The sequence below is a fragment of the Molossus molossus genome, unplaced genomic scaffold (assembly GCF_014108415.1).
Source record: "Molossus molossus isolate mMolMol1 unplaced genomic scaffold, mMolMol1.p scaffold_m16_p_21, whole genome shotgun sequence".
Classification (NCBI taxonomy): domain Eukaryota; kingdom Metazoa; phylum Chordata; class Mammalia; order Chiroptera; family Molossidae; genus Molossus; species Molossus molossus.
The window spans coordinates 38395527-38420392 of NW_023425357.1; the positions used below are offsets into that span (position 1 = coordinate 38395527).

The 24866-nt window shown below is 45.1% G+C and overlaps 1 protein-coding gene across 1 annotated transcript in view; it reads right to left on the minus strand.

Moving 5' to 3' along the window:
* Positions 1-24866, minus strand: part of BEAN1 (brain expressed associated with NEDD4 1) — a 54886-nt gene continuing 30020 nt past the window's right edge. Inside the window, exons 2-4 of the mRNA XM_036276068.1 lie at positions 6615-6827; positions 1386-1530; positions 1-340 (exon numbers count right to left, since the gene is read on the minus strand). Coding sequence (XP_036131961.1) covers positions 58-340; positions 1386-1530; positions 6615-6827 — 641 coding nt within the window. The 3' untranslated portion in view covers positions 1-57. The remainder of the gene's footprint in view (positions 341-1385; positions 1531-6614; positions 6828-24866) is intronic.

Below are 24866 nucleotides of genomic sequence, written 5' to 3' on the forward strand. Positions count from 1 at the left end.
TGTTCCTGAAAGGTCTTACTCAGCCCCTAGGACTGGCAGGACATGACCTGCTGGCATTCACACAATCCTCTCTGGGCTAGAGACCAGGTCCCCGTTTGGGGTAGGTGAGCTCTGGAAGCTGCTTGGCTCTGGTTCTGGCCCTGGCAGTGGCAGCAGGCTTGGTGGAGCCCCACACACAGCCTCGTAAGGGGGCAGCGCATCCATGGAGATGGTGTGGAGGCTGCTCTGCCCCTGCTGGTATCCACCGGAGCTGTGGGAGGTGTCGATCAGCGAGTAGGGAGGCGGTGCATCCGTGGGGAGGTACAGCTGAGTGGCCCCTGGTCCCATACACTCTTCATAGCTACAAGAGAAGGGAGTCTCTCAGGGCCTGTGGATCTGGCCATAGGGGCAGGTGTGAGGTCTTTTCCCAGCAGCTGAGCGCCTGTCCTCAGTGACAAGCTACCCTGTCCTGGAGACCCGCCAGACCTTTGTCATGATGGCTCCAGTGAAACCTGTCTGCTTCCCAGGGAGGGGCACCACAGAACCACTGAGACCTAGATTCTGGTCCTGATTCAGCCACAATGTTCTGTGTGAACCTGAGCGAGAAAGTAATCGAGCACTGTGTCTCGGATCACTAAGAACAGCAGTAGTTTCTGTTGACAAAGTATCTCCCAGGTTGGGTGCTACTAAGTGTGGGCAGTGCTGGTGGGAGCAACCTCAGGCTGCCAGGCACCCCTTGATCTTAAGTCACTCCAAAGTGGCCCTTCCAGGTTTAGGAAGGAGTCCCTAAAGCCCCTTTAAACCCATAGGTACAGGGCTAAAAAGCATCCTCTGGCCTGAAAGAGAACAACTGCACTGTCCCTCCCTATACCCCTGGGAGCAGAGGGAAAAGGATAAATGTGATGGGGAGGACCTGAGTGTTTGTTGGGCCTGATGGGTCTTCTGGTAGGAAAGTGATGGAAGCCCTGGCCTCTCTTATCTTTTCATGTACTAACTGGTAGGTGATCTGCCTGAGGGTGGCTGGCAGGGAAGACCCAAAGACCCTCCAGAGAAGACTTCACCAATGGGACAGGAACACCTGATGGTGGAAGTTTGAACACAATGATCCCCATCCCAGTGGGTGTGATTTGGGCTTTGGGGGCACATACTAAGGGGCTGGGATCTGGACCCTCCACCTCACCCCTTCACCCCAGCCTGAAGGAGCCGAGCTCTTCTCTTCCTTTTTGAGTGTCTCATGGTGACATCTGCTGAGTCAAACTTTGCCTCACTGGGACGCACTTAGTCAGGAGGGGTGAAAAGATGGTCACACCCTCTGAGCAGGTGTTTTCAGCATTTCTACCATTTGGGGAGCATTTGTGCCTAGAGCCCCACCCTCTTACACCCTTCTCCGCTATGAGGCCTCTTACCACGGTGGAGGATCTGTGTACAGCCGGTGCAGCATGACAGCATCCACCTCCTGATGGTAGCTGAGGTCCAAGGGTGCAGGCCAGTCCCCCACAAGGCTGCAGGCATAGCGCATCCCACGGCTCCAGTATGTGAGCTCCTCAGACTCTGCAGGAAACAGACATTCAGTATGGGCCTCAGGCTGGCACCAGGGAGGGTCCTCACATGTTTACCTGAGGCCACCAAGACTGTTCTGTCCCACCCGCCCTCCTGCTCCTCACCAAACACAGATCCCCTCAGTGATAGCCCCAGAATATGAGCACTAACACTGTGCTGGGTGGGCATGGGGTCCCAGAGAGGAAGGAGAGCGGCCTGCAGGGCTCCCAGGGTGGTGGGCAGTCTGTCTTAGGGACATCCCAGTACTGGGCAGTGTGTCATGAGTTTGATAGACATAGTACTGAGGTTGTGCTGTGGGAACAGAGCAGGCCTGACCCAGCCTAGAGTTCAGGGAGGGCTTCCTGGAGGAGGGACTCCTAAAGCTGAGTTTTGTCTAGAATTTAGCTAGGGGAAGAGGGGCAGGCCGTGCAGAGGGAACAGAACAGCTTGAGCCAAGGAGGGAAAAAAAAGAGGAGAGTGTGGTGTGAGCAGGAAGCTTTGAGCTATGGAGAAGGGCTGGAGTAAGAAAAGTGGGCAAGAGGGTATCAGGGGTCAGGCCTCCCTACTCCACGCTCCAACTATACACTATTTCCTTAAGATATCCCATGGAGAAAAGGGTCTTTTATGATGACTTCTGGCAACTCAGTATACTGCATTCTCTTCTAAGTGTTTGACCACATATTAGCACATCAAAAGCGCTGGAAAGTCTTGCAGCTGAGAAACTCATTTAATTGTGCTTCTCCAGCATTTGACCACAGAATTTTCTTTTCTTTTATCTAATAACACTCTGTAGGAAATGCTGATGGAGCACAATCTTCTCATTCTACAGCTGAGGTTCAGAGAGTCTCAGTGACTTGCTGGAGGCCACGCAACAAATTATTGGTGTGGTCAGGGACAGCTGGCTGTCCTGGCTCCTCACCCTGTAAGCCCTCCTACTTTCTCACTGGTCTGGAGGTGGCTGGAGAACAGTGGGAGTTGCATAAATGGCTGAGACATGAGGTCTTCCCAACACCAAAGGCCTCTTAGGTGGCTCCTCCCCTCAGAGGGCAGGGCTCAGCATTAGGGGCGGGGCTTGTCTGGGGTTGGGCTTACGACCTTTCTTTCAGGTCCTTAGAACCTTGGCCATCCACATTCTATAGACTAAGAAACTGAGGCTCAGGGTAACCCTAAAGACTGCTCCTTCCACTTCCTAAGCTCTTTTCCTGACTCTTGATACAATGTGAAAGGAAAAATCTGGATATAAAGCTGTAATCTCAGGGTTATCTCTGGACATCAAGAAAGCTCTCAGAAGGAAGCATTCTAAAGGTGGCTCTGTCTGGATGACACAGCCATGACCCTTATTTTTTTCTTTATATTTTCTGTATTTTAAAGGTTTTTCTATCATGAACACATATTACTTTTATACTAGGCTAAAGGAACCCAATAACATGCTGTAGAAGGGAGCTGAAATGAGATTTGTTTCTCTTTGGGGCTTCAGGTAAAAAAATGGGAATTTTTGGAAGAACTTGGGGAAGAAGCTCAGGAAAGAGATAAGCAGGAAAGGACAACAGGGTAAGGACACCAGGGTCACTGGGTTCTGGTGCAGTGGTCCTGTCTCTGTCAGCATTGCCAGGGGAGGGTCCCATCTGCTGTCCTAACCTCAGGAAAGCTAAGGCTGTTTCCTGGACCTGAGTTGGGTGGCCCTGATGGGCAGGGCTACCCACACTGCTGTCCACCTCTCTCCTTGGACTGCTTTTCTTGGGTCTCCCAGAGGCTGAGCACATTAGGGAAATTGAAGCTGCTCTGAGGTGCTCACTTGGCCCAGCCCCCAATCCTGAGATGACCCAAGTCAGTCCCAGGCATCCAGCCAGACAGAGCTCCTGAGGACCAGCTGGAAAGAAACTGCCCATCCCCCATTCAAACTCCCCAAATTCTATTTTTTTATCCTTTTTCCTTCCCTGACTTCTACGTCCGCACTGATCCAAATGGTCTAGGCCTCTGGGAGACCCCCCTGTCCACCTCATGGAAGATGAAACCTCCCCATCTCCTTCTTTACCGATATTAAGAAATACCTCAGTTCATTATTTGACCCAAATTCAAGGTTAACATCCCTTGATAGGCCCAGTGAGGGGAGGGGTAATTTGCATTCATGAGCTCTTCCTGGGCTTTCTCCTCATGAGCTTGTGAGAGAGGCACTGTGGCTGCCCCTTCCTTCAGCTGAAGAAAAGGACAGGGAGGTCCATTGCTTTAAACCCCCAGCAAGTGAGAGGAGACAGGGTCAGCCACCACATCTGTCTCTCAAAGCGCAAGTTCTTTCCATCTTATGGAAATATAATTTCATTCATTCATTCATTCGTTCATTCATCACTCACTCACTCACTCACTCTCAAACATTTATTGACCACGGTTTCTGTGCTGGCCAGACTGCAGAAGGGCCCTGTGGGCAAACAGAGGAGGGCCCACTTTGTCCTGAGGGCAATGGGGAGCCATGTAGGGGTGTTGAGCAGAGAATGGAAGTGGTCACAGTTCAGTCATTTTGGTTGCTGGTGGAGAATACCTTGGAGGTGCTAGGCTGGCAGCTGGCAGGTGGTGGCGCCAGCATCAGTGGCCTGGGAGCAGGTTTTCTTGTGTGTGGTGTGTGTGTGTGTGTGTGTGTGTGTGTGTGTGTAATGAAAATAGTTAACATTTATTGATCACTTACTCACTAGCCAGGTAATGTCTAATTTAATCCTCATAATAACTTTTTGGGGTGAGTCCTGTGTACCCATTTTATAGATGACTCACTTTAGGTACACAAAGGTTAAGCAATTTCCTGAGGTTGTACAGTAAAAATGGAAGATGAAGTCCATTTTGGACACCCGTTTCGGGCATTTTGGGATGTGAGGTGGCTGTGGGACCTTGGGGGAAGATGTCTCAAGGATGTCTGGGTGCACAGTCTGGAGTCAAAGAGAGGGCTGGACAAGCTGGACCAAGGATGATTGGTGTGCCCGAGGCTGCCCTTGGGCAGAGAGAGAGGACCCAGAGTCATAGCTCCAGCTCTAAGGGACCTTGATACTCTTCTCCTCAGGCAATAGGAATCCACAAGAGGTCTGAGGGCAGTAAGAAAGACTGGGAGAGCCTGTCACTGGAGCCAGCGGATGGGTATGTTTGAGGATAGCAGTATCCCCAGTGCCAATAGGTCAAAGCTTTTTGGTGCTCTGCCACTTCAGTGTTCTCCCTACAGCTGTGCACAGTGTGTTTTCCTCTCTTCCCTGGCATCTTTCTAAGGTTCCTGGCAGCCCCAACCCCATGTATCCCCAGAAGGATGAGGGAAAGTGTGGGGGGCATCAGCACCTCTAGGCTCCCCTTTGAGACCCCAGGGAGGTACCAAAGCTGGAGTTGAGAACAGAAGTGGCTAGGGAGGTGGTAACCCCACAGAGGGGTCTCCACAGAAACAGGGATGCAGGGCTGCCGAGAGTTGGCCCTGAGGCCCCACCAAAGACTCAAGAGGGACTGGCCTGCCCCCAGGTCCATCTCTTTCCTCAAGGCCAATGTTGACCTCTCAAACTTTAGCTTGGGAAGTACTGTGGACTCCTTCCCCTGCTCTAAGAATCAGGCTCAGGTGTGGGACTTCTAGGCCATTCAACAAGTTACTTCAGTTTTCCAGTCTATAAAATGGGTGAACACAGTTTTTGTTGTGAGAATGAAACAAGGTAATTCCTTTCCTTGCCCACAGAGCACTTTTTCTGGGCTAGGTCCTGTGCTGGGCTGTGGGGAGGACAGCTGTATGCAGGCTCTGCTGTTACTGTGCAACACAGTCACCCCATGCCTGGGATATTGATGGAGGTGGAGGTACAATGCCAAGACAGCATGGGGAGGAAGGAGTCAACCCAATCTGGGGTGGTGAGGAGGGGCCAGAGAATCTCCCAAAAGGAGATAGCATTTGAGCTGGGCCTGGAAGGACAAGTAGGCTTTTGTCAGTTGGGGAAGTATGGGGAATGGCATTAGGGCTTAGGGAAGAGCATTTGCAAAAGTGCAGAGGTGGGAAGGAGCATGAAGGAGGTACTCTTTCTGTCCTGACGGAGGAAAGACCCTCTGGCCCTGCCTGACTCTGGAGCCTCCAAAACATTTAATCTTCTGTGCAAATGGTGCCCCCTGGGGTTAGACAATGCCACAGACCTGCCCCCCTCACCCTTACCCCTTTTCAGGCAGAAGCCCTCAGGTCTCTGCCCTTGAAGGTTGACTGAGAATTGAATACGATGGAGTTTCTTCCTGCTCTTTTAGATACCTGGCCCCTTCCAAGAATGAATGAGACAAAGTCAGGTGGCTGCATTTTGTAAAATGTTGGGGCATACTGGGCAGATGGATACTTCTGGGACTGTAAAGCCCAAGAATTAGCCACCAACTCTGTTGTAAGGGTGATTCCTATAATTGGAAAAGTCTTAAGTCAGCTCTGCATGTACTTTGCAGGCTCTCTGGAGATAGATTCAATGATTCAATCACTCATCACTCATTCCATTCATTTATCCATCCACTTATTCATTTACCCACACATCCCATCCAACACCCCACCTATCTGTTCCCCTGTTCTATCTATCCATCTTTCCACCTATCCATCCACTCACACATCCCACCCAGTCCACACATCTACTCCCCATCCAACCATCCATCTACTTCTCCATTCATCCATCCTTCCACCCACCCATTTAGCTATCCATCCCTCATCCCAGCCACTCATCCCTCTCCCCATCCATCCACTGATACTTCCACTCACTCACTCCAACCCCTTCCACCTAATTATCTTTTTATCCTCCCATCCTACTCACCCATGCCTTTCTCCATCCATCCCTCCACCCCTCCATCCAGGCACCATCTGGACCAGCTGTCAGTACAGTGGCCAGGGGTGGGGAGTAGCCACCTGCCTTCTCTCCGACCTTCAGCCCCACCCTTGGCAAACAACCGGGCTTTTCATGCCACTGAGAACATTTTGGTGAGCACTTGTGAGCATTTCCTAATCACCTAAGACTGCTAGGATGCCTTCCCTGATCACCCTCCCCCTCCCATGGCAGAGTGGCCATCTCCCTAATGCCTCCTGGGTTGGACAGGTGGGCCAGGCCCTGAGAAGAGCAGAAGCTCACCTTGGCCATCCTCGTAGTCTCCATAGCGGCGGCGGCGGGACTGCCGTGCCTGCCTCTCCCTGCGCATGCTGCCCAGGATGATGGTGATGCAGGAGATGGCGACGACCATACCTATGACCACACTGGCCACCATGACAGGAGACACAAACACATTGCTCTTCCCCGAGTTCTCTAAGGATCCAGGGTAGAAATGGCCAGTATGGTTGTGTCGACCTGTTGGGAACAAAGAGAGGATACTGAACTGGGGTACAGACCCTGCCACACACCTCCCTCCTCCATCCCTGCTGCTCTGTGAGTTATTCATCCCTAACTCAGTGGAGCATACTCTGAGGTCAGGACCAGAGACTCTCCTGGCCAGGGAAGAGGGGAGCAGAGTCCTGAAGGAACCTTTGGTAGCAGGATCTGACCTCCCCTCTGCTTCTCTGAAGCCTCTGGCCTGGGAGCTTAACTAACTCATGGTTAGAAAAGAGAATCTCAGAGAGGTCAATGGACTTGCTCAAGGTTATACAGCAAATGGGTGAACCCAAGACTCAGTGCTAAACAAGAACTCTCCTCCACCAAGACACAAGGTTAAAAAGTTAGCATGTGTTTACCAAGGTCTTGGTTAGAGGTGGGGGATGACAGGAGGATGGAGTATGAAGACCAGCTTTGCTGGCCTCCAGTGGACTTCTGCCTCAGGGTTAAAATCTACCCAGGGTACTCCAGGGAAATTAGGCAGGCCTGGGTTGTGGGCAACAACTGACCCAGACATGTGATGGTGGTGGTGGTGGGGTTGGATCAGATCAGGGAAGGCTTCCCAGAGGAAGTGATGCAGGGAGGCATTCTGGGCAGGGGAAGATGACCAAGGCACAGAGGTGGGTAGGGGACTTCTAGAAAGGAATGTGGCATGGTGGGAGCAGGGAGGGTGCAAGCACCTCCTCTAGGACTAAATTCAGGGTGTCTGAGAGCCCTAGAGAAGGAAGCTCCTATGCTTCCACAGGAAAAGACTGGTAAGGCTCTGAGGGCTGGGAGCCCAGGGAAGGGTAAGAGTCAGATAGCAGCAGCCACGGGCACATGGGCTCAGGGATGGCCAGTCCCTTGGTAGTGAGTGTCTAGGAATGCCACTTAGTTCCCTTCAGTGCAGCTGGGCAGGGGTGTGGGTTCCTCTTTTACAGTCGTGTGAACTGAGGCTTGCTGGTAAATGACCAGCTCCCAGTTACCCATTTAGTCCATGCTGAGCCAAGCTAGAACTCAGGCCTGAACTCCAAAGTTCAGCACTTACTCACTGTCTCAGGCATGAGCCCTTCTTGAGGCTGCTAGCCCAATCTGGCCGTAGGGAGCCAGCTTCAGACACTCAGTGTGCCACAGAATCAGGGGCAAGCACTTCTGGACCCTGTTCTGAAAGGGGTCCCCCTGTGTGTCCTCTGAGAGCCCATGTCCATGTCCTTGTCTTTCATTTGTTGCATGTGATCATGCGTGGTTTCCAGGGCTTGTATGTGATTGCTTTTTTGTATGTCCTCGAACTCAGCACTGGGCCTAGGTATACCAAAGGTTTCCCTGGGGAAATGGCATAGAGGCCCTGCACTGCCTCAGGGAAATGAGGCCTCTGTCTTGGGTGGTAATCAAGCAGAATTTGGATGGCCACCTGCCTGGGTAGCTGGAGGAGGGCTTTTTTGTCTCCTCCAGGTGGGGACCTAGACTTATGCAAATCAGAAGCTGGACAATCAGCTGTTGCCACCTCCCCCTCTCCATCCCTTCTTATTACTGCCTCCAAAAGCCTCCTGCATACTCAGACCATGGCAGGGACAGGTAAATTGAAGCATGAACTTAGGGCCTTATCCTGGGCTGTGAACATGCCCTGCTAGAAATTCTGGCCCATGCCGGTGGCTTTTGTAGCATACAGACCTTCATCAGGAGGGGTTGGCCTGGAGGCCCTGCTCTCTGGGCCAGTTTGTCCTAGCCTGAGGTCCAAGCCTTTGCTTGCTGAAGTTCATTGTAAGTGGCTACACTGCAGGGGCATACAGTGGGGAGAGGGAGCTAGCTCCCCATGGCTTTGGCTAAGTACACATGTTTCCTGACTCTCTGCTGTGAGATGCTTGGGTAAATGGATTTCTGGGATCTTTGAGAGCCAGATGCAGACTACTGTTTTCAGAGCTCCTACTATGTGTAGGCTCTGTGCTGAGAACTCACTTCATCCTTCAATCCTGTGTTCCTACAATTCTCCCCATTTTATAGGTGAGTACACTAAGGCTCAAAGCTATTAAATGCCAACCTGGTATATAGCTAAACCAGGCACTCTCTCTGGGCCATGGTCTCTCCACTAAATTATGAGGAGGGGAAAAGAAGCTCTCTAATGTATAACAATGAAAACATAGCACAAAAAGGGGAAGAGGAAATAGAGTCACAGGCATGTAATTGGATTAACTTATTTTCCACTGGAATTAACTTAGTATAAATATAAAGTTGACTGTGATATGTTTATATATATGCAGTAGACCCTAGAGCAACACTAAGGAAATAACTCAAATACAGTAAAACATCATTAAAGGAAATAAAATATTACAGTTGAAAATATTCACTTAAAGAAAAAGGAGAAATAGAGGAATAAAAACAACAAGAGGCATATGGAAGACAAAAAGTAAAATGGCAACTGTATATCCTAATATATCAATAATAACATTAAATACAAATTCATTGGCCAATTCAATCAACAGGCAGAGATTGCCAGACTGGATAAAAAACAAGATCCAACTATATACTGTCTATAGGAGCCTCACTAGGGAACCAAAGACACAAAGAGCTTGAAAATAAAAGAATGGAAAAGTATGTACCATGCAGATAGCAACCATAAAAAAGCTGGAATGGCTATACTAATATTAGAAAAAGTAGACTTTAAAACAATAATGTCATTAGAGATAAGAGGGACATTTTATAATGATAAAAGGGTCAATCCATCAGGAAGTTATAACAATTATAAACTTATATGCACCTAATAACAGAATCCCCAAAATACATGAAGTGCAGGCTGACAGTTGAAGAGAGAAACAGAAAATGCAACAGTATAATTGGAGACTTCAACATCTCATTTTTACTAAGGTATAGAATTTGGTTTCTTCTTTGCTTCCTCCCATATCATATTTATTTATTCTTACTTTTTTTTTTTTTTAGATAGAAGAAATGAGAGGGGAAGAGAGAGAAACACAAACGTGAGAGAGAAACATTGACTGGCTGCTTCCTGCATGCCCCCTACTGGGGATTAAGCTTTCTCTGCTTTTTGATGGGTTAACTACTTGAGATTTTGATTAAGTGCCAGCTTCTCATTTTTATTCCCTTGGCTGTCAGCTAAAGTTTTCTATTTTTCTTCAAGACCCACAAATGACAGGTGGCAAAGTGAGAATCCCCTCCATCTCTTTCTCCCAGGCAAAAGAGATCAGTTTAAATTGTCCAGTCTGATCTCCAGTTAGGAGATATCTCATCCTTAGCTGGTGACTATGTAGCACACCTGCACCATTTTCTAAGTCTATGCCAATGGCAGACATTACAAATGGACAATGATACTCTTTCCTGTTTGGCCCAGGAGGCAGCCCCAGCAGTCTTTTTTAACATAGCACTCTATGCAGTGCTTATGCCTGATCATGAAATGGAGCTTTGAGTCACTACTCACCTAGCGTGACCATAATCTTCCATGCTACCACTCCTGAGCCAATGGCCCGGGCTTTGGTTTGGACTAGAGTTGAGCCAGTGGTGACTTTGCCAGTGATCACTGCATTCCTCCTAATAAGTCACAGGCCTACTGATTATCCGATCCATGTCACCATCTTCCTCTCTGCCATGTGGCTTCTTATCTTTGAAGTCAAGGGCAGGACTTAGGAGTGACAGGGACATCAGCCCTCCTAGGGCCTCCCCTGGGAGTGTATGGGGTCCACATTGCTGTGGGGCTCTGGATTGTCCTGTTTAGTGTGTACCAGCTGCAGCCATGATCCAAGGCAGAAGTGGTGCTCAGAATTAAAACCTAGGGTTGGACGTATGTGTGCGTGCCTGCCCTGCTCTGCATGCGGACCTGCTGTTGAGGTGCCAGCCTTGTGGGGTCACCTTGAAGATGCCCCTCCCTCTACCTGCCTCAGCAGCAGACAAGAGCCTCACCCTCCTGGCTGTGCCAGGCTCATTACCAGCCAGGCATAGAGATGGCATCACCCATGCCTGCAAATAGAGCCAGTCGCATACATGTCCATCTGCATGGCCAATTGGCAAATTAATATTCCAGTCATTGCACCCAGAAGATATAGGTGCTGCTTTAAATGATGAGGAAACCTCTTTCAATTTCCAAATGCAGGGACCATTTTATCAACAGGATAAATGATGACAGCCCCTGTTCCACCCCTCTAGTTCCCTGTACCCCTGCACCAGCTGCAGCAAGGATAGGATGAAGCAAGCTTTGCCTCTATCCCAGACATTCTTCCCAAGTCTATTCTACAAAGGTGCCCATGATCAAGAGGAAATTGTACCTCAAAATACTAGCTCTTTCCTGAGATGCCACCCTCCTTCCATATATCAGCATGAGTAGCTAACATCTTCTGAACACCTGCTATGTGTCTCGCACCACCATTGGTATTTCTCACACACTATATCCATCTATCATCTATCTATCTATCATCTATCTATCTATCTATCTATCTATCTATCTATCTATCTATCTATCTATATTTATTTTTATCCTCACCTGAGGACATTTTTGCATTTATCTTCAGATACAGAAGGAGGGAGAGAAGGAGGGAGGGAGGGATTGAGGGAGAAAGAGAGAGAGAGAGAGAGAGAGAGAGAGAGAGAGAGAGAGAGAGAGAGATGTGAGAGAGACACATCAAGTGGTTGCCACCCACATGACCCCCAACCAGGGCCGGGGACAAACTGCAAATGAGGTATGTGCTCTTAGCGGGAACTGAACCCAGGACTCTCTGGTCTGCGGGCTGACGCTCCAACTGTTGAGCCAAACTGGCCAGGGCTACATTTTCTTATTTAATCCTCATGATGGCTTGTATTGGAATCACTAATTAACAGGTAGGGCCACTGAGCCTCAGAGAGGTTGAGTAACTTACCCAAGGTCACACAGCCCATAGAGAGGGACCAGGTCATTGGGCAGTTGAAGCCTCATGCTCTTAGTCAAGATGCTATTCTGTGGCTACCAGGCACTACTATGAGCTGGGAGCTCATGTTTTTTGGATGTTGCTGAAGTAAAATGTTTCTATCCCTAAAATAATGCTCTGATTCTTCTAGCCCACTTTATATGTAGTCAGAACTGGCTATGATCTGCAGCTTACTCAGGCTGAAGGTATATCAATGGCTGCACATTGCTGATACAACACCAAGATTCCAGAGAAGGGAGCCTGTGTGTCTCAGTACAATGGCAGGCAGGTATACAGAGAGGAGGTGCAAACAAGCCAGAGCCTTCTATGTTCTATCTCTGTATCTTCTATTTCTGGGTCTGTTCTGGAGATGTTGGAATTGTGGGGAAGAGGTCCTTGGGTGATTTCTCCAAAGAGTAAGAATGATAATAATGTAGTTTTCACACATCAGTCAGACTCTAAACCCTTTACATGCACGTGATCGCATTTAATTCTTACAACAGTTATTGGTTTATCCCCATTTTACAGGTGAGGAAGCTGAGGCACAGAGCTAAAGTGATGGAGCCAGAACTTAGATCCAGCTTGTTCTATGCAATTCCTGAGCCGTACTCTTAACTCCTGTGGTTCCATATGGACTGAGACCTGTAGGGCAGGGCCTGTGTTCTCTCTGTTGTGTCCTCATCTCCCCAGAGCCAGCAAAGAAAGGGAGCACAGGATCCATTTGAACCACACAAAGTTAAGTCAGGGGTCATCTGCTCTGTGTGCCCGAGTACATCCTCAGGAGGGCAAATGGGCTGCTCTCAGTCCTTTTCACTCATTTACTGGCCCTTACTTCCACCCAAATTTCACCTTCCACCTAGCCACCCAGCCTAGCCATGGATCCACAAATACTGGCAGATTGTGGGAATGGAGTAGATGCTTCCATTCAGGAGAGTAATTCAGGTCTTATCTGAGGAGTCCGGGTCTGGGGTGAACACCAGATCAATGATAAATCAGTCTGGCAAATTCCACCATACAAGAAACTTAGACTCCTGATGAGGGCTCTGCTTCTGAGAAATCAGGAGAGAGGTGGAGGCTGGAGGAATACTGGTGGGGGCTGAGTTTTGAGGGGCTGGCAGGCACCAGACCATGAAGGGTCTTGAAGGTCAGATCAAGAGACTGTCCTTATCCCGAGGGCAAAGAGGAGACAGGGAAGGGGGTGGTCAGAGTGTTTTAGGAGAGCCATCTGGCTGCAGAATGAGTGGCAAGGTGGAGTCAGACCAGTGAGTGGGCGTCTGTGAATGTGGAACTGGGGTGGAGGAGGCAGAGGCCCACAGACCCTGCACTTTGTAGAGCTGAACTTGAAAGGAGGTCAGGTGAAGACAGTTGATGGGCAGAATGCTTCCACACTATTCCCTGATCACAGAGTTCCACTGCCCCTCGAATTTGATGTTGTCTGACAGCTTTTGTACTATCTCAGGAGGTAGGATCCCAAGGCCTTTCAGGCTAGGGTGGTGCCTGGGTCCATGGGTCACTACCATGCCAAGTAGAAGTCTTGAGCCTCTAGAATTCTGGTCCAGGGCCGGGACTGGGAACCATAGTTGAGTCAGAAGGTTCTACACATCCCAGGTCTGGATGTGGGTCTGGGTCTTGGGCTTGCTTCTCTGTGAAAATGCCACTGACATCCCCATTAACAGATGAGGCCACTGAGTCTTGTTGAACTGAAGTTTGCCAACCTAGTTTTGTGGCAGATCTGGGATTTGAACCCGGACCTGTGTGATAATTCATCAGATAATAACACAGAGCAAGGAAAGAGAGCAGGATGGGGCAGGGGTGGAGCTAGAAGAACTGAGTTCTGTTTCTGGTTCTAGCAGTTGCTCACTGAGTGACCTTGGACATGTCTCCTGCCCTCTCTGGATCTGCTCACTATCTGTCTGAAGAGACATTTATTCTTGAACCATTCTCCCTCCAGGTTGGGTGAAAGGGTATAAGAGGGTTGGCTAGGGGGTGGGAGCCAGGAGAGCATGATGAGTGTGAGTAGAGGCAATAAGATCCAGGTCAGTATTGGGAGATGGGACCAAGGCTGCCTTCAGTCTTGGAAATCTGGGGAATATGCAGGACAAGGGAACTGAGGTAGACCATCATTACCAAGTCTTTGCTGAGTGTAGCATGCAGGCAGCTCCACAGTTACTCTGTCAGGGCACAAAGTGCTTTTTACAGCCTGAAGCTACCTGAAGAGCACTGACAAAAGGAGGGAAACCATTTTAGATCTCCACTCCTTCCCACTCCCTCAGAGATGCTGGCCAGAGGGTGCAAGGGGGCCAAGGACTCAAATCTGACTGATGGCTCTTGTCATTTCCCTGACAAGCAATGCACTTCTTTATCCACTATGGAAACCACCAGGAGGTAGCTGTGAAGTCACTGGAGAAAATATGGGGAATAAGATTCAGCACCATCTTCCTCCTGCTCACCATTGACTGGTCCCAGCCTCCCACCAGGGATGTAGAGAGGGGCTGGGGCAGGAGACATGACAGGGCAGGCTCACTTGCATGGGTACTTCTGAGTCTCCTTTCCTGCTCGTTTGGGTGTCTTCTCAGCCCATTTGCTGATATCCACTCTCTGACCACCAGGAGACTGTGATGGAGAGATGGTAGAGTGCAGGGTGTGGGACTGGGACATCCACCAGAGAGGGCTGGGTCTTGAAGGACAAACCAGCAGGACAAATTCAGGGGAGGGAGGAAGAAGCATGGGCAGGGGTACAGAGGGGCAAGATCCCAACAGAATTCAGGAAAGGAGGAGGTGTTCTTGGGGTGAAGTTGTGGGATGTCACCTTGATGGTCCCTGAAAATTGGGATTATGAGGGTAGAGAAAAGGGTACTTGGTGTCCAGGATTCTTCTTACAATGGGGATGCATCTCTACAAGAAGTCAGCTAATATCATGTCAAGGTTGGCTGACACCTTTTACTTGGCCATCCGTGGCATTATGAGTGGGACAGATGATAGTGGAAAGGAAAATTGGAATGTGAAATCATCCACCTATTAATCAATCTTCCATAAATTCACTCAACTAACCAACAATCTATGCTCCCATGTATTTATCTAACTAGGCATCAACTGAGCATCCACCCTTCTTTCCTTCCTCCCTCTCAGCCCTTTCTTCTCTCCCTCCCTTTTTCTTTTCATTTTTTTCCCTCCCTTCTTCCCTTCCTTTGTTCCATCCATCCATATATTCAGTAACCCATCCATTCATCCAATCCAGTCCATTCATCCATCCTTCCACCCCTCCATTCATATATTAAACCATCCATCCATCCATCCATCCATCCATCCATCCATCCATCCATCCATATATCCAATAATGCATCTATTCATTCAACCCATCTGTCCATTGATCCACCCGATTTATCCATTGATCCATTTATTTATCTATATATTCAATAAACCATTCATCCCTCCATCCATCAATCATATATTCAATAATCCATCCATCCATCCATCCATCCATCCGTCCGTCCGTCCGTCCGTCCATCTGTCCATCTATTCAATAATCCATCCATTCATCCACCATCCATCCATCCATCCATCCTTCCACATATTTAATAATCTACTCATCCATTCATCCAAAATCCATCCATCCATCCATTCATCTATATATTCACATCCAACCATCCAGCCATCCATATATTCAATAATGCATCCATTCATCCAATCCCTCTCTCCCTCCCTCTCTCCCTCTCTCCATATATTCAATAATCCAACAAACTATCCATCCATTCATCCATCCATCATCCATATATTCAATAACCCACCCATCCATATGTTCATCCACTCCATTTACCCATCCATTTATTCAGTAATCTATACAGTCATCCAGTGCATCCATCCATCCATCCATCCATCCATCCATCCATCCATCCATCTATATATTCAATAATCCACCCAACCATCCATCATATCACTAATCCTAAGTGTTTATTCCATGTGGTAGACACTGGGAACATGGTTATCAATCTGACTAAAATGAACCTCTAGAACTGTGGAAGGCAACAGGTCCACACATTTGCCCCAGCGCTAAGAGGTAAAGTCTTAGTACAACATGAAGCTCCTCCTCTCACTTTATGCAGAGTAGTTGTGCTTCTATGTGTTTTACATATCAGAGTTAATAGGAGAATGCTTCACCACCAAATAAAAGCTTTCCAACCACTGCATTAAAATATAACTGGCCACCCACAGGCCCTTCATAATTCTATAAATATAAAATAAAAAGTGATTATTCCATTATTAAGATACATTCTGCCACTTATATAAACTCACCAAATTAACTCGCATGTACTTCTACATATCCAAATTTCATGTTTATCATCTTGTTATAATTCACTAAGGTTTTATCTCTGTTTTGATGAACTATTTTTTATTGGCTGGAGAACTCACTGAAACAGTGTCACAAACCACTTTTCCCTATTTCTATAGAGAAAATGGTGAACTGGCTGACATTACTAGAATCAAGCCATGGCAGAATAGACTTTCCGCTTGAACCCACACCAAACTTTCATTTTTTTGGTAGAATCATTACTGGCCCTGACCTCCTCATTTTCTCTCCTCGTCTGTTAGGCTATGTTCCACAAAAAACACAGGTTTTTATAACACTGGCAGGGTCACTGTGCATGCTTAATGAGTGAGAAATAGTGGAATTGTGTTGAGAAGCAGATGCTGGGGGGCTGGGTTTGCTCACCCATCAGTTAGAGGATTAGCTTCCACATCTCAGCTTGCATTATGAGACTCAAGCTTATGGCTTAGAAAAATGTCCATTTACAACATGGACTTTCCAGGATGCTCATAAATAATTGGTAAAAAATGTTAAATTCGTGAATGCTGAAAATTATCATCAGCTATCCCACGGCAAACTGAACCAGCCTAGAGCTTTGTTCTTGGGCCACAGTGGCTGAGCCCCCTTCCCAAGTACCATCTTCCTCAAGCTTTGCTTTGGTTGTTGCTTTCATGTGTTCTGATTCTGAAACATGTTAAAGGCAATGGGGTTTTTGTTTCCTGCTCCAAAAAGGTTCTCTCAGCTCCAAGAACTTATAAGGGTATATGGGAAATCAGCACCAGAGCATCAATATATTAAAAATAATATAGCCAAGTAGAGAGGGCTTATTCCAGGAATTCAAGGATAGTTTTAAGAGCAGAAAAGCTATTAACATAATATGTCACTTTACTAAGTAAGAAGAGAAAACTAGTAGACTAGGTGAAGACAGATATAGGAGTCCCCCTTTATCTGTAGTTTAGTTAACAGTGGTCCAGATATTACATGTAAAATTCCAATAATAAACAATTTATAAGTTTTACATTGTGTACCTTTCTGAGTAGCCTGATGAAATCTTGTGCCATCCTGCTTTGTTTCCCCCGGGATGTGAATCATCCCTTTGTCCAGTGTTTTCATGCTGTATATGACCCCTGCTCATCAGTCACTTGGAAGCCCTCTGTGTTATCAGATTGACGGTCATAGTATTGCAGTGCTTGTGTTCAAGTAACCCTTATTTTACTTAATAATGGCCCCAAAGTGCAAGGGTAGAAATGCTGGCAATTCAGATATGCCAAAGAGAAGCCACAAAGTATATGTATGTATAGAAAAAATGTAGTATAAATAGGGTTTGGTACTATCTGTGGTTTTAGGCATCCAGTGGGTGTCTTGGAATGTATCTCCTGTAGATAAAGGGGAAATACTATATACTTCGTGGTCATGGTAAATCCTGTTGATCTCAACTAACTGTCCATATCCCACTGAACCATGGAGCTTTAGAACAGTTTCTCAGCATGCAGTTCATGGACTATGGGTTCCTAAAAATATTTTGGGGACAAGCCTTTTATCTCCTCAACCCCCCAAAATTACGTTGAAGCCTTGAGTTGTCTTGGGGCTCAAACCAGCCCCAGTCCCAGGCCTTTTAGTCACCAACATCAGTATCCGGAGGTGAGCGGCCCTAGGGTCCTCTGAGGAGACGGGTCACTCCTCAGCCACCTTCCTTGGGGAAAAGCCCAAAGCACCTCCATCAGAGTTGACCTGCATCTTGTCCTAGGCTCTGGCTAAGTAAGACAGAGACAGTCCTGGGTTCAAATCCTACCCCTGCCTTTAGCAGGTGGTACCCTCTGAATAATTCATGCTTCTGAACCTCTATCATTTCATTTGTAAAATGAGAGCAGTTATCTCTGCTAATGAACTATTCAAAGCACACTGCCTAACAGGATGTCTGGCACACAGTAGGTGATCAATAAATAACAGTCAAACCTGCAACTTGTAAAAACAGATCTCAATATGAAAGGTAGAAGAGTAAAGTTTCAAGAGGAAAACATTGGAGAACATCTTCATGACCTTGGATTTCTTAAACAGGATACAAAGGTACTAACCATAAACAATTGGATAGTTTTGACAGAAGACTTTCTAAATATATTCATCATATACAACCTGCCCCAGATCACTGGAGAATGCTTACCATGGAGGTATCTGTTTGCCTGGAACTGGTTAATGGATCCCAAGACACAAAAGGGTCCTTCTTCACATCTCTATGTAATCATCCATTTATCATGATTAGCTGTTTCACTCTAATAGGTTTGTTCTTTGTGGAATACCCAAGAGAGTAGTTGCACCATCAATTATAGCAGTTCAATGTCAAACAGTATTAACAGAGTAGAATATGTCTTGGGATGATACAGGAAACTAATTTTGAAACCTAACCCTCATGTTCAATGAGGGGCCTAAAACAGCCTTTCTTCAAATAAGTGATAAGTAAAATGCCCTGCAGGATTCTTTTTCAGTTTAAAAAAATGCAAGTCTTACCAGCAGCTAACAGGAAATGTTCCATATTTACCCAGGCTGTCTTTTCATAATGACTCACATTACCATTGCCTTGGTGCCTCTGATTACCTGTGTTTTAGTGTTCATGTGGCTTTAGTACTTCCAATCCTGCAAAGATTTTTTGCAGTAGAAGTGTATTTCTTGGTTACTAAATTAAAATTAGAAACAGACCCTCATTCAGTTTTTATCATGTTTTTGCATTCTACTCCAAATCAAAACCAGTGTTGGGCAAAGGGAAAATAATTGTGCATACCTTTCTCCTCTTGCATATTTCATCAGCTTGCCATCCCTATGGCTCTTGTGATAAGACAAAAGTATAGACCTGGGCCTTTCTTATGCCCTGAAAAATATCCTACTGCAAAAGAATGTGCTAAGATTGAGCAGATGATGGGTAAACATTTCATAAACCAGCTACTGAAGTTCGGCCACTATTGTGGTTATACTATTTAGTGCAGTGTTTTTATTTAATACTCAATATAATGTATATTTTAAAAGAATTTTTAAAGTGCTCCACAGGTTTCTAAACCTACAAATTCAGTTATAAATTGCATATCATCTGGGAGTTTGATGGTTATGTTGCTTTAGATAATTTGATTTTACACTTGGTAGGTATGCCAGTGTGCTAGTATTGAACAGGTATGATTGATCATTATACTCACAAGGATAACAAGAGAGTGATGCCACAATGCTACTACTCTCATTGTTTAGACAGTGTTGGTGATATACTGTGCATGTATAGTAGCCTCATGTACTATAATAGTCCTTAAACTATTGAGAGCACTGTCGATATTTTAAAGTGTTGGAGGGGAGATTCCAAAATGGCGGCAGAGTGAATGAAAGCTACACAGACCATCTCCCAGGACCAAACTTAAATTACAATGAAAATAAGGACAAATTATTAGGAAAAAGCAACAGAAAAGCAGCTTGGAGGACCATATAACCTGGGACTCTGACTCAAACCTGGTAGGACTGTGGAGGCGTGAGAGGGGGGCTGGGAGCCCATGGTTGGTAGTGGCCTGAGCTGTAAGCAGTGCCCTGGGGTTAAACTCTCAAGTGACTCCACAGTGCAGAGCTGGGACAGATGCTAAAATAGCCACAGCCTCTTACCTTGGGCTCTGGTAGAGGGAGAGTGGAGAGGACTGGAACTGTGTGGGGACACTTGGGATTTGGAGGGCGCTCAGAGCTTTTGCTGAGTTGCAGCCACTCAGGATGGTGGTCATCTTACTCCTTCCCAGGGCTCTGGGGAGAGACTGCAGCCCCTACCTTGGAGATTCATCATCACCCAGTGGCCATTGAAATGTAAATTGAGGCCCATTAACAACCAGCATCTGCTCCACCATCGGGAAATCCCCTTATGCTGAACACCTGAGGGAGTTTTTTATTCAACTGAGAAGCCAAGGCTCTTCAAGTAATCACTACTGATAGCCTCCAGGCAAAAAGCAAAAGGATAACTGTACCATTCCTGGGCTAGCAACTCTAACCAGGAAAGTAACACTTGACAGTGGTGATTAACATGGGTCCTCCCTGACTCATCTAAACCCAGGAGAGGGAGCCACAAACAGCAGAACACCAATACCCACAAGGAAATTTTGGCAGGTTCCAAAGCCCACAGTGATAGTCAAAATGGTGAAACATAGAAACAAAAGCCAAATGAAAGAACAAGAGACCTCTACTGAAGATGAGATAAATGAGGTGCAGTTAAGCAAATTAACAGAACAAGAATTCAGAGCCATGATCTTGAGGAAGCTCAGCAGCATGTGAAAGGACATAAGCACCATGAGTAAAGACATAGAAATGTTGAAAATCAACCAGATGAAAATTAAAAACCACCAAGAAGAAATGAAGAATGACATATCAGAAATAAAGACCACATTGGAAGGTCTAAACAGCAGAGTGAAATAGAAGACAGAGTAGAAAAAAATCAACCAATCAAAAAACCAAAAGGAAAAAACAATTAAAAAACAGGAAGACAGCTTAAGAGAACTGTGGGACAACTGGAAATGTAATAATATTCACATCATAGGAGTCCCTGAAGAAGAAGAAAATGAGCAAGGGTTAGAGAATATATTTGAAGAAATAGTGACAGAAAACTTCCCTAATTTGGTGAAGGAAGAAGGTATCCAAGTTCAAGAAGCACAGAGAGCCCCAAGTAAGAAGAACCCAAACAGGTCCACACCAAGACACATAGTAATCAAAATGCCAAAAATTAAAGACAAAGAGACAATTCTAAAAGCAGCAAGAGATAAGCAACAGGTTACCTACAAAGGGAACCCCATAAGGCTCTCAGCTGATTTCTCAAAAGAAACACTATAGGCCAGAGGGGAATGACATGAGGTAATCAAGGTCATGAAAAACAAGGATCTGAATCGAAGATTAGTCTACCCAGCAAGGCTATCATTCAAAATAGAAGGTCAAATAAAGAGCTTCCCAGACAAAAAAAAAAGGCTAAGGGAATACATTAGCACCAAACCAGAACTGCAAGAAATGTTAAAAGGACTTCTGTAATTAGCAGAAATAAAAAAAAAAAGAAGAAAAATATAACCACACTAAACAAAAATGGTAATAAATAAGTACATATCAGCAATCACCTTAAATGTAAATGGACTGAATGCTCCGATAAAAAGACAGAGTAGCTGATTGGATAAGAAAGCATGAGTCATCTGTATGTTGTTTACAAGAGACCCACCTCACAACAAAAGACTCATATAGGTTGAAAGTGAAGGGATGAAAAAAAATCTTTCGCCCTGGCCGGTTTGGCTCAGCGGTTAGAGCGTCGGCCTGCGGTCCGGAGAGACCCGGGTTCGGTTCCCGCTAAGGGCATGTACCTCAGTTGCAGTTTGTCCCTGACCCTGGTCAGTCGTGTGGGTGGCAGCCACTTGATGTGTTCCTTTCATATCGATGTTTCTCTCTCTCTCTCTGTTCCTCTCTCACCCTCCCACTCTACCTGAACAAAAAATAGAAAAATGTCCTCAGGTGAGGATAAAAAAGAAAAAAATCTTTCAAGCAAAAGGAAAGGAAAAGAAAGCTGAGCTAGCAATACTCCTATCTGATAAAATAGATTTCAAAATGAAGGCCATAACTAGAGACAAAAAAGGCCACTACAAAATATTGAAAGGATCTATCCAACAGGAAGATATAACCTTGATAAACATATATGCAGCCAATATAAGAGCACCAAAATATATTAAAAATCTTCTGGAAGACTTCAAAGGAGAAATCAATAGCAATACAATCATAGCAGGGGGCTTCAACATGCTGCTGACCTCACTGAATAGATCCTCTAGACAAAAATTAACAAGGAAACAGAGACTCTAAATGAAGCACTAGACCAAATGGATTTAATAGATATCTACAGAGAATTACACCCCAAAACTACAGAATTCACATTCTTCTCAAGTGTACATGGGACATTCTCAAAGATAGACCACATGTTCGGACACAAACTAAGTCTCTACAAGTTGAAGAAGAATGAAATCATATCAAGCATCTTCCCAGATCACAATGGCATGAAACTAGAAATCAGTTGCAACAAGAACATGCAAAGACATTTGAACACATGCTGGCTAAATAGCATGTTATTAAACAATGAATGGGGTACTGAGGAGATCAAGGAAGAAATTAGAAATTTCCTGGAAACCAGTGAAAATGAACACACAACAACACAAAAATCTATGGGATGCAGCCAAAGCAGTTCTGAGAGGTAAGTTCATAGCACTAAAGGCCTACTTCAAGAAACAAGAAAAGTCTCTAATAGACTATCTAACCTCACAACTTAAAGAACTGGAAAGCAAGCAACAACAACAACAACAACAAACCCCACAGCAAGTAAAAGGAAGGAAATAGTAAAGATCAGAGCAGAAATAAATGACATAGAGACCAAAAAAACAATTCAAAGAATCAATGAAACAAAGAGCTGTTTTTTTGAAAAGATAAACAAAACAACAAGAATAAATAAATTAATATAAAAAAAGGACAAATCTTAAGGGAAAAAAGAAAAGATAACAAGATTGATGGGCCCTTAGCTAGAATCACCAAGAAACAGAGAGAACCCAAATACACAAAATCAGAAATGAAAGAGGAGAAGTAACAACTGACACCACAGAAATACAAAATATCATTAACAACTGCTATGAACAATTATATGGCAACAAATTTGACAATCTAAGCGAAATAATCAAATTTCTAGAAACAGTCTCCCATAACTGGACCAGGAAGAGATAGAAAACTTGAACAGACCAATAACAATTAAGAAAATTGAAGAGGTAATCAAAACTCTCCCAGCAAACAAACGCCCAGGCCTGGATGGCTTCACGGGGGAGTTTTACCGAACATTCAAAGAAGAACTAACACCCATTCTCCTCAAACTATTTCAAAAAATTCAAGAAAGAAGACTTCCAAACTCGTTTTATGACCCAGCATAATTCTAATTCCAAAACCAGAAAAAGACACTATAAAGAAAGAAAACTACAGGCCAATATCCCTGATGAACATAGATGTAAAAATCCTGAACAAAATATTAGCAAATCAAATCCAGCAATACATCAAAAAACTTATTCACCATGACCAAGTGGGATTCATCCCAGGGATGCAAAGCTGGTACAATATTCACAAATCAATAAATGTGATGCACCACATAAATAAAATGAAAGATAAAAACCACATGATCATATGAATAGACGCTGAAAAAGCCTTCGACAGAATCCAGCATCCATTTCTGATAAAAACGCTCAGCAATGTGGGAATAGAGGGATCATATCTAGACATAATAAAGGCCATATATGAAAGACCTACAGCCAACATCACACTCAATGAGCAAAAACTAAAAGCATTTCCCTTAAGAACAGGAACAAGACAGAGATGCCCACTTTTGCCACTCTTATTTAACATAGTACTGGAAGTCTTAGCCACAGCAATCAGACATGAAGAAAAAAATAAAAGGGATTCAAATGGGAAAGGAGGAAGTGAAACTGTCATTATTTGCAGATGACATGATAGTATACATAGAAAACTCCAGACTCCATCAAAAATATACTAAACTTAATAAATGCATTTGGCAAAGTAGCAGGATACAAAATTAACATCAAGAAATCGATGGCATTCTTATACACCAAGGATGAACTCACAGAAAGAGAAACTAAGGAAACAATCCCATTTATCATTGCCGCAAAAAAAATTAAGATACTTAGGAATTAACTTAACCAAAGAAGTAAAGGACCAATTTGCAGAAAACTACAGGACATTGAAAAAAGAAATAGAGGATGATATAAAAAAGTGGAAGCACATACCTTGTTCGTGAATTGGAAGAATTAACATCATTAAAATGTCCATACTACCCAAAGCAATCTGTAGATTCAATGCAATCCCTATCAAAATGCCACAACATACTTCACGGAACTAGAACAAATACTTCAAAAGTTCATATGGAACCAAAAAAGACCTCAAATAGCCACAGCATCTTGAAAAAGAAGAACAAAGTTGGAGGTATCCCATTACCAGATTTCAGGTTATGCTGCAAAGCCACTGTAATTAAAACAGCCTGGTACTGGCACAAGAACAGGGATATAGACCAGTGGAACAGAACAGAGAACCCAGAAATGGACCCAAGGCCATATGCTCAATTAATATTTGACAAAGGTGGCAAAAGCATGCAGTGGAGGAAAGACAGCCTCTTTAATAAATGGTGTTAGGAAAATTGAACAGCCACATGCAAAAAAAATGAAACTAGACTATCAACTTACACCATACACAAGAATAAACTCAAAATGGATAAAAAACTTAAACGTGACTCATGAATCTATAAAAATCCTAGAAGAAACTGTAGGCAACAAAATTTCAGACATCATGCACAGCAGAATTTTCACTGATACATCACCTAAGGCAACAGAAACAAAGGAGAAAATGAACACATGGGACTACATCAAACTCAAAAGCCTCTGCACAGCAAATGATACAACCATCAAAATGGAAAGGCAATTCACTGTATGGGAGAGCATAACTGCCAATGATACATTAGATAAGGGGTTAATTTCCAAAATATATAGAGTACTCATACAACTCAACAAAAGGAAGACAAAGAACCCAATTAAAAATGGGCAGAGGAACTAAATAGACAGCTCTCCAAACAGGACATACAAATGGCAAGAGTCATGAAGAAAAATGTTCAGCATCATTAATCATCAGAGAGATGCAAATTAAAACAATGAGGTATCACCTCACACCTGCCAGAACGGCCACCATCAACAAATCATCAAATAAGTATTGGCGAGGATGTGAAAAAAAGGAGACTAGTACACTGCTGGGGGGAATGCAGACTTGTGCAGCCAC